The 13,133-nt window shown below is 34.3% G+C and overlaps 2 protein-coding genes across 4 annotated transcripts; one reads left to right on the top strand and one right to left on the bottom strand.

The window, feature by feature from the left end:
- Positions 1-412: 412 nt before the first annotated feature.
- On the bottom strand, positions 413-4,656 carry LOC126762719 (ubiquitin-protein ligase E3B). The gene is made up of 12 exons (XM_050479677.1): positions 4,300-4,656; positions 3,987-4,232; positions 3,863-3,933; positions 3,628-3,809; positions 3,268-3,552; positions 3,113-3,208; positions 2,620-3,052; positions 2,344-2,515; positions 2,159-2,277; positions 1,710-2,089; positions 847-1,644; positions 413-787 (listed from the first exon to the last, which is right to left on the bottom strand). The coding sequence occupies exons 1-12, from the start codon at positions 4,458-4,460 to the stop codon at positions 503-505; spliced, it is 3,228 nt and encodes a 1,075-aa protein (XP_050335634.1). The 5' UTR covers positions 4,461-4,656; the 3' UTR covers positions 413-502.
- A 560-nt stretch (positions 4,657-5,216) lies between these two features.
- Positions 5,217-12,992, top strand: LOC126762717 (protein Smaug). 3 transcript variants are annotated; one of them, XM_050479676.1, is made up of 7 exons: positions 5,908-6,331; positions 6,966-7,705; positions 7,803-8,664; positions 8,727-9,438; positions 9,494-9,713; positions 9,795-10,503; positions 11,332-12,992. In XM_050479676.1, the coding sequence occupies exons 2-7, from the start codon at positions 7,041-7,043 to the stop codon at positions 11,371-11,373; spliced, it is 3,210 nt and encodes a 1,069-aa protein (XP_050335633.1). In that variant the 5' UTR covers positions 5,908-6,331; positions 6,966-7,040; the 3' UTR covers positions 11,374-12,992. The 3 variants fall into 3 exon arrangements, with proteins under 3 accessions (XP_050335632.1, XP_050335631.1, XP_050335633.1); XM_050479675.1 differs by lacking the exons at positions 5,908-6,331; positions 11,332-12,992 and adding an exon at positions 5,217-5,598 and having other exon boundaries at positions 9,795-11,230; XM_050479674.1 differs by lacking the exon at positions 11,332-12,992 and having other exon boundaries at positions 5,906-6,331; positions 9,795-11,230.
- Positions 12,993-13,133: the final 141 nt, after the last annotated feature.

The raw sequence follows: 13,133 nt of genomic DNA, 5'->3' as shown, positions 1-13,133 counted from the left end.
CTGTGAAAATAAAAGCCTGCATACCGGATATACATACATACATATGTTTCGAAAGTGAAATTGAACTGAATGGTTGTCACAAAACTGTTGAACATCTAACTAAGGACATCTCCTTTTACTTTGTGTGAGTAAAAAATCTGCATTTCCCATTGTACGCCAAACGCGAATTTACGTGGATTTCGTAGCATGGCGGACCCGGATCCATAACGCACTAAGAGTTGTTTCAGCAGGAAATTATTAAAAGATAAAACTTAAAGGTTGGCCTTATGATGTTTAGCTGATACTATATACCTATATACATATAAACGCATAAGGTGAATATAATAAAAATTTCACTTGAAAGTTATCTTGTTATCGCAGCGAATCCAAGCGTTAACATTTTCCCTAATATCGCACTTTCAAAATCCTTGCCTACTTATATGCAATTTATATTGGTGTAAACATTTATGGAGATACAGTTTAGTTGCATATTTAATTTAGACATTAAATTTAGGTAATAAATTTAGGACAACTCAAATCCGGTATTGCTGCTAACAGCGTAACGCAATTTGTCGCGCAACGTGGACTTCTTTTGGTAGTTTGGCAACTTCAATAAATTGAAGCAGGTCGATGATGTCGGCAAGCGATTGAGTGGGTCCTTCTTGCGTATGGTGAAGAAGCCACGTATAACACTACCAATTGTGTCACCAGTATCCTCGTCATCGCTTACTTCAACACAACGAATCGAAAACGGTGGTTCGAGGTTCGCAAATCCAAGTAAAGGTGGTTTGGAACAACTAGTTACAAACTATAAAGAGATGAAGAATTAATAAACTGTATATATATAAACAAAAAAATATATCGCACCTTAAGAAATAGTTTGCGCTCTTCTTCTGTAAAATCTTTGGCCAAGATATCCCATAACCAACCAACAACACGGTGCGAATCATGAAAGCCACCATAATACTGCGTATGTTTACGTAGATCTCGCAAATCTAGCGGCACAGTATCGCCAGATATGAGGCGCTGTAATTCCGGTGGTGAAAATAGGGATAACCATTCCGGATTGACGATACTACGAAATCCACGATTAAAAGCCTGTGTTTGTTCCCGTATTTGCGTGTTCATATGGAAATAGGCCATATAATGTATATATACCAACTTATTGCTGTCCGTAACAGCACGAGCTTTACCACCTGGATGCAATTCATGTGTAACAATCTTTCCCATTACATCTTGATCGACCGAAAATGTTAAATTCAAGTCAGCCACATCTTGTTTGTAATGCTTAATGAATGTCAGACTGCGATAGAGCTCGTTGTCTAATGAGGGCAGCTCATCCATGCAAGAGTACAATGCCTGGTGGGTTTGTCCTAAGAGTTGCGAGAGAAAGAAGGAAGCGAATGGTACATCCACCACTATACCTTCATATACTGCTTTTCCCAACATACGACCCACAAACTCGAACAATTGTAAATGATTGTCCTGCACATATGATATAGGCGAAGGATATAGGCGTTGATCCGTAGTTGTTTTAAATAAATTCAGCGATGGATCAAATACTTTCTTAATAGTTTCCTCTAAAAACTCTTTGAAAACGCCATCCTGATCAATGCCAGCCTCGTGCAAACCTTGTTGATTAATGAAACGCACACGAATCACGCCCTAAACGTTGTTTGGATATTTGTTTCTAAATCAAATATAAATTCACTCAATTCATAATTACTCACTTTTAGTGCGTGCGGCCTAAGTGCAGCTAGCTGTCGATAACCGTCCTCCACAATACGGTCACGATGCACGACGATTAAAGCAGATCGTGGTGATGCGCACGCACTCTCCGTTAAACCCATGACAGCCTTTTCGTTTTGCACGAACTTGCGAAACAATTTGACACGATCTTCATGTGGTATGATATGAGGCATTTTCTGTAACAAAATCACTGCGTGCCTTTTGGCTTTCTCCAAATCACTAATAAACGCCGAGGGCTTTACTTCGGGAATCAGCCAGTGATTATTCGGCGCAAATGCGCGACGACAATCACGTCGATACAGACATAACAGCAACGTGTGCAGCGACACAAATACCGGACATTGGGTGACATTTTTCGTACCTTTAAGATTTCAATTCATTAATTAGCAAATTTAATTGAAATTCAAAATAATGTGAATAATATACTTGCCAAGTAAATTCTCGTTGATAAGTTTGTAGAGTATATTGTTGAGAAAATAAGTAAGCATGACGTAGTCATTGAGGAGAAATGGCTTTTGCTCTGTATACATTTCATACTCATCTAAAATACTAGAAAATATATTTGCACGTGTTATGTATTTAAATTATTGTAGTTTCAATTCATGTTTTACATACGTAACATAATGTGTCATACTATCACAGAAGAGCATGAGCATTGTGACTTGGGGTTTTTGTAAAACGTTGTCTTGCTTTAATAACTCCATAAACTCCTTCATGCCACAGTTCGGCCCCAGCGAGGTGAGAAGTAGCCAAAGGTCGTATAAAACATTATCATTGTAACAAATACCTACAAATGTTAAATGTATGCATAATAAATTTTTTAATGAATTTCATATATATAAACGTGTATATATTAAAAAGTATTAGGCAAGTTTTTCATATTTTTAATACCTGTTAAAATATCAAGGCGAAGTTGTGAAAGCGTGTTTAATGCCGCATAGAACATAGCACATACCCGCGACACTTGCTCCACTTCTGCACAATCGAGTCTACGCCACGTTCTATTACCTCTGATAAAAGTGCCGCGAGCTGAGCCGCGATCCAGTGCCCGACGAAGTATGTTGCTTGTGGATGCTTGTGCCGGGGGCTGGAATTCTATGCGTTCATAGGTAGCATTAATATCCCTAAGCAAATCAGCCAACAAAACTTTGATACATCGATGGCCCCATAACAAATGAAATTGTTTTTTGATCAGTGCTACATTTTGGTTTTGTGCTGAATCTAACGAGGGTGTATGCCAGCCAAGTAGTTCATGCCATTGCGTGAATACTCCTTTGCTTGATACCGTGTTAGGAATATTTTCGAGCAGTATAGTGGTTGCATTCTATACAAAAATATCACTAAGAATTATTATAATATTAACATACAAACTTCAAATAAATACCGTGAAAAGAGGATATGCCAGCTCTTTTGCTTCAACAAAGTTTTCGATTGTAAAAAGATTCACAACATTTCCCAACAATGCAAGTAATTTGGTCCCCTTAAGACAGCAAAATTCAAATACAAAGTGCGACAAATTTTGTATTAATGTTAACTTACAGGCATATTGTTTGTAAATTCTGAAAACCAATTAGAATCTTCTGCTGATTGAACAAATCGCTTCAGGACATGCATATTAGTGAGATTTTCCAAACACTGTGGTGTTACAATATTTAAATGAAAGACCAGTGCTGGTACGGATAAAATTTCCGCGAAGAAATACGTCATCAAATTACGACTAAAATTCCCATCAATAAGCGGTCGTGTAGAAAGCGTCATGATAGCTTTAAGCGAAACGGGCTTAAGGGAAAGATCCTCCCGTGCGGTGCCTTTCAATAGGATTGTCTGTTAAAACATAACTTTATTAATAATTAAAATAAAATCACAAGAAACTATATGTTTAATATTCTTCTAACTTACGCGCATAGTTTTGAAAAAATTATTTTGTACTAATTTTCCCTGAATGTTGCAGCATATTTTCTGAAATGCTGGTTGCATTTTTTCGAATTGTTTATTGCGCAGAATACCCCACGACTTTGGTGAAGTGAAAACGATTAAAGTATGCAGATACAGAGCCAAAGAAATGCTGTCAGTATGATTCTCTACAAATTTCGTTAATTACATTTCAATTCAAAACTTTGCTTATTATATCTACCTGGTTTAATATCGCTCAGCATTAAACAGCATAAACTCAATAATGATTTGATATGTGCCAACCAAGGCAAGCTAAAATGCAGTAATCAATATAATTTATTACATATTTGGAATTTATTACGCACCTCTTATCTTTGTGCAGACAAAGAGCAGCGTACGACAATTTTGGTGTTTCCGATTCCATGGCTTTGTTTAAATACCGACATAAACATTCGAACTTCTCCCGTAACGGTTTCACTACAGCGGATGATCCATTTTTACATTCAAAATATGTGAGGAAGCGTCGAACAACTGGATACACAGTATTCGCTGGTAATAGATCTACGTCCAAATCAGTATTTTCCTTTATGAATATATTGTCAAAGTCATAGCTAAATTGATGAAAATTATTGTATTTGTTAATAGATGTCAAAGTTATAATCTCGCGCACATATTTACATTATCTTATTGTAATACTGTTTACGTGCTATGTATCCTTTCCATTGCGCTTGTATTCTCACAGCCGCCTCTTCCCGACGTTTTTCGTAGGCTCGCTCCTCTCTAGCAGCTTTAGTATGCTCCAAGAAACACTTTTTTTCCGAATCAGACGTAACAAACATTTTCTCTTTTATGTTTATAATGATTTACACTTTGATATATCACAACTGACTCTTCTGAACTCTTCACAAATCCCTTTAACATCGCTTAAACAATTCACATGTTGTATTTTTTAAGCTTTTTAGTTGCACATATTGTTTTGATTAGAATGTATTCTGTTTTATCGTGAATTAAAGTATAAGTATTTTTGTGGAAAATTTACCATACTTGACAGTCAAATAAAATAAAAGTTTGGCAGCACTGTAAGTCGACGTTCACGACACATCGAAAAACACTAAAAATATTCACACAATTTCTAAAATTATTTGATACATTTACATATATTTAAATGTTATATACAATATTAACTCGTAAGTAAAATTCTTATACTCAATTAGCAAATAATAATTTTTAATGCATTAAGTATCAAATTGCCTATATAATACCAAAAAATGTATGGGCGATCGTTCATCGCTTTCTTTCTCAGTTGGTTATTGAGTTGCAATGTGTGTATGGATTTATTTCCTTCCATGTGAATTGAATATATTAAACTTAGGGGTACTTAGCGGTATATCAAAATAATAATAATATAAATATTTTTTACATAATTTTCGTTTTCTGGTGATGGTCCATACAGAGAACGTATATCATATCAAATTTACGTTCTCTGTATCAACACTATAAATATGCAACTCTGCATAAGTACGCGACCTAATGTCAAATTAGTAGATGTCTTTTTGTTGAACTTTCTATGAGTGTGAAAGAAAAATTTCATTAGTTTAGCTCTAATTGCAATGTCTAAATATATTGAGAATTTTTAAAGAACAAGTACAAAATTGGGATAAATCAAGTGTTTAACGAATTATCTAGACATTTGTTTCTAGCGGTAATGATTGATTAAAGGTTTATTTTGTAAAGCAAAAGACATGCTGCCTATTTGACGACAGGGCGGATTAAACGGAATACATTGCAAAGAAAACACGATGAAATTCAAGGTTTTCTCCGAGTGCGTTTTGTACTGAAATTTTACGTTAACAAAGAAGTATTAAGTCATAACGTAAAGAAAGATAATATTCATAATTAAACCATAAGGAAACTTGAAACAACTTTTGAGATGGGAAAACGGATGGCAAATTCCTAAGGCAAACAACAACGACAGTGGTGAGTGAAGTGATAAAGTAAATAGACTTTGCCAATTATGCATTAACCCCAACAACATAAGCATTTAGTATAGATTGAAGTAGAGATAACTGCGCGCGCAGCTCTCCTTTGTACTGTTTTTTTTTTATCGCATGATACTATTCCCCTCGGAAACACTGTAATTTCTCTCCAGATGAAAGTTAACGGTAACTGACTACCCGCAAAAGTATTGTGATGGACTGTATGTTTCGACGCTGAAGTCAACGTCTTATGAGAATCATGTAAATTAGCTTTAAGTACCTGCATGCTAAAGAATCCATTTTAGAGCATTTTTGGTAACTCGTTGATTCAAAAGTACCGTACACTTAAGTCGATTTCTAAGAGGCCTTACTTATAGTTGCGCAATATCATTCCAAAGTTGAGAAAATAAAATCAGAAGACGCAAAATTTTGTATAATTTTAAATGAGGACTGTTGATTTTGTATTAAATGTAGATTGTTCGCAATATTCCGTATGTTAAGTGATAATCAAACGATAGAAAATGCAAATATTGTTAGTATATGTGTTAATAAAATTTGCCAAATAGTCGTGTAAACAGCATAATTTGCGGGCAAAATCAGACTGTCGTGACTAGCGACATAAAAGAAAATTGTCACCGTTTTTGAAAATACTTTAAATGACAAATGACTTTAATTTCCAAGCGAAATTAATTATCCTAAAATCTTAGCTCACTATATTATTCCCAATAATTTGTGTAAGTATGTACATATTTTGAAACTAAATTCTCATCTTTATATTCCGGTTACAGTTTTTTCTAAATATTTAATTATATCATATAGGTATAAAATGTTATAAAATCCTAATAAATATGCAATGCTATATAAGCGTTTTCAAGTTTCAAATAAGTTGAAAATTGTAAAAGCAGGACAGTACTTTTACAGTTTTGAACTTCTTTGAACTGTAGTTTATTTGTACTGTTGTGGTTTATTTCTAACGATTCGCAAATAGAAAACATGACATACAATGTACATGAACTATAAAACTCTTAAAAATTGCCTTTTAATTTGAATCGGCAAAAAAATTGAGATTATATTTCTTACTACAGGCCATCCCGGTTACCACCCGCTTACATTGCATTAAACTTGAATTGATATTTTCAGTGTCCCTGGGTTAATCCAAATTGAATTTATAGACAATATGATCTCATATTCCATTGCTTAAAATTTGTTTTTTTTTTTACTTATTTGGTTTTTAATTCATATTTAATACATGCACGTATATATATAGCCTTTCAAAATTGGATTTGAAATTTAGTTAAATATCCTAATTATTACCGCCGCTTCATACTATTTTATTAATTTAATTTTCTTAACAATTTCTTCATTTAGAAATTTGCAGCAGATTTTAAATAGAATATATCAAGAAAATAATATATATAGTATATAAAAGTATAAACAGCCATCATGAAATATATTACTACCGAAAAGAGTGGCAATGGCCATAATTTGTTTGCTACGAATGACGACATTCATAAACGGAATGATTATAGCAGAAATAGTCCAATAACATTTGGTGAACAGGTTACAACAGTTACGAGCTTTTTTGAAAGTTGGAATAATTGCGAACGAACCGTGGTTATGTATGCTCTGCTGAAGCGTCTGAGATATCCTAATTTAAAGTTCTTACAATACGCTATTGATCATGCTCTAACACAAAGTTTTAGCTCAGAAACTAATCTGAGTAGCGTTCTCATCGACATGAATGCGAATAATCCTTCGTATTTGAAAAAACTATTAAACGCCTACAAGACGTTGCATTTGAACGACGCAGTGGATGCTCTGACTGCGGGTACATTAGACAAGGACACCATGCCATGTTATGGTTCTGATTTTCAAATTACAAATTGCGATGAACGTAAATTGTACGCAAAAAAGAAGGAGATATTGATTGAGGTTTTGAACATGCTACCCCTCTTAAAACCTGGAAATAATGACGCCAAACTAGTTTATTTGGCTCTAATTCCATCGACAGTGCGAGACACCATGAATCAGCGTGTGCCCACAGAATTAGTTCAGCAAATATTTTCGTACATGCTTATTCATCCTGCTATAAGCAACGAAGATCGAAGGTACGTTTTTTTACATATAATATTTAATTAATATCTAACAGCACATACATACATATGTAAATATTGCTATATATTTTGTATAATTAATGTTCATCAGGTCATTAAATGTTTGGTTGCGACACTTGGAGGATCATCTTATGGCTACTGATAAATTGGTAGAACCAAAAAAACGAAACACTAGTAGCATAAATCAAAGTTTGGGTGTCAGCTCGGATGCGTCAATTTCATCTGTTTCGTCCCTTACTTCGTCATCCATTTCCAATAATTCCATGTCATCTTCTGGGAGTTTTGCTCCAGGACATGGAATATCACCATTCACAAAGAGTCGAAATGCTGATTGGCAAACAATTGCTCCTCCAAGCAAAAGTCATAATAATGTTCAACAAAACCCTATTTCACAACCAAATTCTTTACCTGATTGGACCAACTTCATGCGGAATGACAGCGGATTTGCTAACAGTGGTATGAATAATTTGAGTGAAATAAGTTCGAGTAGTAGCGGCAGTAGTTGTACAAATCGACGCAACAGTAGCATTACTGATCAACTCTGTGATAATTTCAATGGTATTAATCTAAACGAATTAGGATCTAGTCAAAATAAATTGGGTTTGTCTTTGAACATTGCGACAATAGGTGTTGATTCACATGCGGAGGAGTCGTCATTAGTGAATGGTGTAGCTGCAGCAGCAGCAGCCACCACAAATACAAACCCAGTAATATCTGGCCTCTTTAGTAACACTAACAACCCAATTATAAATATTTTGGGTAGCAATGGTCATAATGAGAGCAATGTTTGCGAGAATAATAGCTATAGTAATTCCAACAACGACGAACACGATACATCGTTTTCAAAAAATGGCACCGAAATTATCGACTTTGAACCGCATATATCTATAAACGTTGATGATCAATGTATAAACGATTCTTCATCTTCCATTAATAATGAAACAAATCAAAAGGTAGGGCACTCTTTTTAATTTGTATGCTTTAATTTCTATAAAAGTTCATTTTATTTATTCAGTCGCTACAGCCACAAATGGCCTACACTTCAATGCCAATAAGTAATATGAGCAATTATGAGCAAACGGATATGACACGCTGGAGTTTAGATAGCAAGTTGACAGCGCTAAAGACACGCCGATCTAATAGTCTTACAACACAAACGTTATCCACATCGTCATCATCTTCGAACTCCTCCGTAATTACGGTTAACGACAATTGTTCAAATTCAAATGAAAACTTGGCGCAATTTGCAAATAAACCGCGGAGCTTTTCACTTTCCATAGAACACCAGCGTGGTGGCTTAGCTAACAGTGGTTCCGATACTCGTCTGGATGACTTTAAACCAGGTTATATAAAATTTCAAAGCCGAAATTTGGGCATGTCAAATATTGGATTGTGGCTAAAATCTTTGCGTCTACATAAGTACATCGATCTATTCAAAAATATGACATATGAAGATATGCTCTGTATCACTGAAGAATATTTGCAAGGCTTGGGAGTTACCAAAGGTGCATCGCACAAATTAGCAATATGTATTGAAAAATTGAAAGAACGCACTAATCACCTGAGTAGATTGGAAGAGGATTTGGTGAATGGTCAAATAAAACTACAAACTGTAGTGGAGGACCTGGCAAGCATGGTACTTTCCCCAATGAAACCAATCGAAACTGGTGATGGCGGCGCAAATGAAGACAATGTTGCTCATAAATTTTTGAAAGTTTTGGATATAGGTAATAAATTTTTTTTATTATATTGCAAAATCGTTTCAAAACAATATATTTACAGTTGGCTCAATGGTGCAACGTGAAACTAACGCCCCTCAAGATGAAGAAAATATCAACGTTTTAATGTGGGTACTAGATCGTGCCATACACAGTGAGGCTTTTGTGAACCATTCAAATCAACTGAAAGAACTGAAATTCAAACTTTCAAAATATAAAATATCAATTGGTCACAAGGCACACCACGTCAAAAATGGAAGCTCCGGAAATTTAAATAAATCTAGGTATGTGTTCATTAAATTATCTACATTTAACACAGGCGTTTGTATTTATGTTATGTTTTTGTTTTTTAATAAATCACCCAGATGGAGTGGTAAATCTCGAAAATGTGATATAAAGAACGGAAGTAATGACCGCATTAACCACAGAAAAAATTCAAATGATATGCTTAACTTCTCTGGTAGTAGCATATCACAAAATCATCAGCATCAGCATCACCACCATGGCAGCCAGACACAACCGGTCGACTACGGAAGTATAGGCAGCAGCAACAGTGGAAATAATGCTAGCGCACAGCATCAATATAAAAGTTCGTCATATCCAAACTTCATGAACAGCCAACAACACCAGGTCAAGCAACCACATCATAATCATCATTCACAATTATCGCAACAACAACCAGATCAAAATACTATTTTGCCCCAACATAGCCACTTTCCAACTTTGCCGCCACATCAGCATCAACAGCAGCAACAGCAACAACAGCAACAACAACATCGAAGATCTCTCAACAATTTAATATTAGTGTCAGGTGGAGCTCAACAACCCCAAAAAATGGTCTTTAAACCTGGTCAAGGAATTGTACCCGCAGGGCCACCATCAAGCGATGGTCACTTGCGTCGAACTAGTATCACGGCAGCCATTGGCAACCAGAATACTATTAATGCCAATTTAACTTCAACATATAAGACAAGTCTAGCAAGTGTTAACGGAAAGGCCGATCCTTCACAGCAAACGCAGAGCTCATCGCAGCAGACCCAGCAACCACAAAAGACAATGGCGGCAGTGGTTATGGTTAGTAGTGATGAAATTGGTGTGAGTGGTATGATTGGTCCCCAACAACCTCAACAGCCAAATTTATTAAACAATAACACTAGTATGTTAAATAATAACTTATTATGCCAACAGCAACAGCAAGAGTTGCAGCTACTTGCCGCAGCCGCAGCCGCAGTTGGCAATAGCTGTCGAAATAACAACTTGTTAAATTGTTTGTGCGATGTGAATAGAAATAGTAGTAATACTTGTAGTTGTGGTGTAAAAACTGTGAAAAATTGTAGCAATATGTCGACGCCGTTCAATGAGGTTCACAGCGGTAAACAAAATGCATCCTTAGTACCCGCAACAACAAACCCTTCATTGTCTAACATGAATTTACAAATAGTGGATAAAGTGCATATGAAAGCTCCAACGTCTAGCTCCGCTACTGTAGCTATGAACGACATTAATAGTTTAGATCAATTGGAGACGCTATGCTTGCAAATGACCGAGCAAGCTATCAACTGAACTTGTTAGATTTTATTCTAGTTTGTTGAGTACTTCATTTAAAAATATTATATTATATATGCAATCGTAGATGAAATTGTGCATCTATTAATATTGTATTTGTTGTATTTCGGTTGAAACTTGATATTTGTTGTAGATATTTGGATTATAGCTTTCAATTCGGCTCTTACTAACCTGAACGGGGTAGCATATAATTTTGATTAATATTAGCAAATCGACAATATAAGATAAAAATTAATATATGTAGTTATGTGAAAATATTGCTTTTGGCTAGTTACTCTTTAAACTACATACATTGACGGTAATTATTTGTTTTATTTATGTATTTCATTGATATAGGAAAATTTTTCAAAGTTCGAGCAACATTTCACATTATTCTAGAATGCGCATTGAGAAATTAAGTAATCACATGGAACCACTGGAAAGCGACAGAAAACACAGTTCGGTGAATTTTGTGATTATGATGGTCGACCAAGTTTTCGTTGAAATAATGTAAAAGTTTCAATTACAATTTACCAAATTAACCAAAATAGAGCCTAATTAGGAAAAAATGCATCGCGACAATGAGACTGACTAAAATTACTTTCTGGTACTAAGATATAAACGATTAAAACGCTTATAAACACTATTGACGCTCAATTGTTGACATTTATTCAAATTGAATACACAGGAGTTTCATCAACTTCAGGCAAGTCTCTCGTACGGAATGTAATTGCTGAATTTAATTTTAATTAAAAAAGAAAAAAGAAAAAAGGTTAAATACTAAAATATTAGACAACTTTAGATGACACGATACACTTTGAATATTTTGTCTTATTAATAAACACTGTGCAAAGCTGAACTTTGATTTTAACACTAGGTATGTGTGCATATATTCGCTATACGACAGTAGTATGTAAGATATCAAATAGATTTAAAAAGAAAACTATTGTTAAGCTGAAATTATATAGTCCTACGGCAATATTTGTAAACTTCTTGTCCAGCATACCGACATAATGAAGTAACTTAAGAGTTGTCCTTATATACATATATATATATATATATATATATAATTATATATACTGTTATAAGCCTTATGATCCAATGAATTGTGAGCTAAACCTCACGCTAATGAATGCTGCGCAAGTTAGGCCAAATTTATATTTATAGAGACAAATCCCTCTTAAGGCCCGGGCTGCTGTTTATAATTTCATTTGTAAAATCAATTTATTTAGCAATTTTATTTGTTTATATTGTTATATTGTATCGTAATTGTATTTATATTTGTAATTGTATATACGTAAATCATACATACATACATATGTTTGCCTTTTAAATGTATGTGACATTAGAAAAATCATGAGAATTAGGAAGATCACCGAACAAAGAGTGTACATAAATACACTTTCGTCTGGCGGCTACACACGCGTTTGTTTAAGCCATTATGCCAAGCAACGCAAGATAAATTTATATAGGAACTGAAATCGCCCTGCATAAGAACCAATTGACTTGAGTTTTTTTTGTATTGGATGAAACTTGAATGCAAGTTGTGATCCAATGAGCACGCACTGTAGTAAAATTTTATAATTATTTTTATATGTTAGAACAAATTTTTTCTATCCCTAGCTGACAGATAAGTTCGGCTGATACCTTCATTTTTTTCTTATCGAGTGCATGTCATAAATTTTTATAAAACATTAAAAAACTACATTCGAAGGCAAGCGCAAATAGTAAACGAATGCAGAGCAAAGGACGATAGCACATGCTAAAGCTTGTAATTAATTAAGAACTATTGACAATTTGTGTTGAGAAAACTAAAATAAAAAAAAAATATCAGTCAGGTATATCATGTTAGTTAATTTGTTAATAATTTGTTTATTTATGAAAATGTATGTTAGATGAATAAGAAAAATTAAAATAACTAACGACATACGAATCTTGTATCTTTGTGTAGTACAATAACAAATTTAAACAGATTTAATATCTAATATCCACATAAATAAAGTCTATTTGGATAATTATTCTGTGTTTTCCTTTCCATCTCTTATATTACCGCCGTTTATGATGATAGGGAACACACAAAAAAAAAAACAAATATAAATACTTTTCCCAATGCTTTTATTACGCGGAACATGAGTGTTACCATGGAGTTAAAAACACTC

Source organism: Bactrocera neohumeralis, chromosome 6 (genome assembly GCF_024586455.1).
Source record: "Bactrocera neohumeralis isolate Rockhampton chromosome 6, APGP_CSIRO_Bneo_wtdbg2-racon-allhic-juicebox.fasta_v2, whole genome shotgun sequence".
NCBI lineage: Eukaryota > Metazoa > Arthropoda > Insecta > Diptera > Tephritidae > Bactrocera > Bactrocera neohumeralis.
The sequence above is the reverse complement of the archived record's forward strand: the minus strand, read 5'-3'. Positions and strand labels throughout refer to the sequence as shown.

Excerpts from the sequence above, each read along its gene's own strand:
- LOC126762719 (XM_050479677.1), bottom strand. The coding sequence starts at position 4,460 with ATGTTTGTTACGTCTGATTCGGAAAAAAAGTGTTTCTTGGAGCATACT. Across the intron at positions 3,934-3,986 it reads TGTCTGCACAAAGATAAGAG|CTTGCCTTGGTTGGCACATA; the intron begins GTGCGTAATAAA and ends ACTGCATTTTAG. Across the intron at positions 788-846 it reads AGCGCAAACTATTTCTTAAG|TTTGTAACTAGTTGTTCCAA; the intron begins GTGCGATATATT and ends ATCTCTTTATAG.
- LOC126762717 (XM_050479675.1), top strand. The coding sequence starts at position 7,041 with ATGAAATATATTACTACCGAAAAGAGTGGCAATGGCCATAATTTGTTT. Across the intron at positions 8,665-8,726 it reads ATAATGAAACAAATCAAAAG|TCGCTACAGCCACAAATGGC; the intron begins GTAGGGCACTCT and ends TTATTTATTCAG. Across the intron at positions 9,714-9,794 it reads GGAAATTTAAATAAATCTAG|ATGGAGTGGTAAATCTCGAA; the intron begins GTATGTGTTCAT and ends TAAATCACCCAG.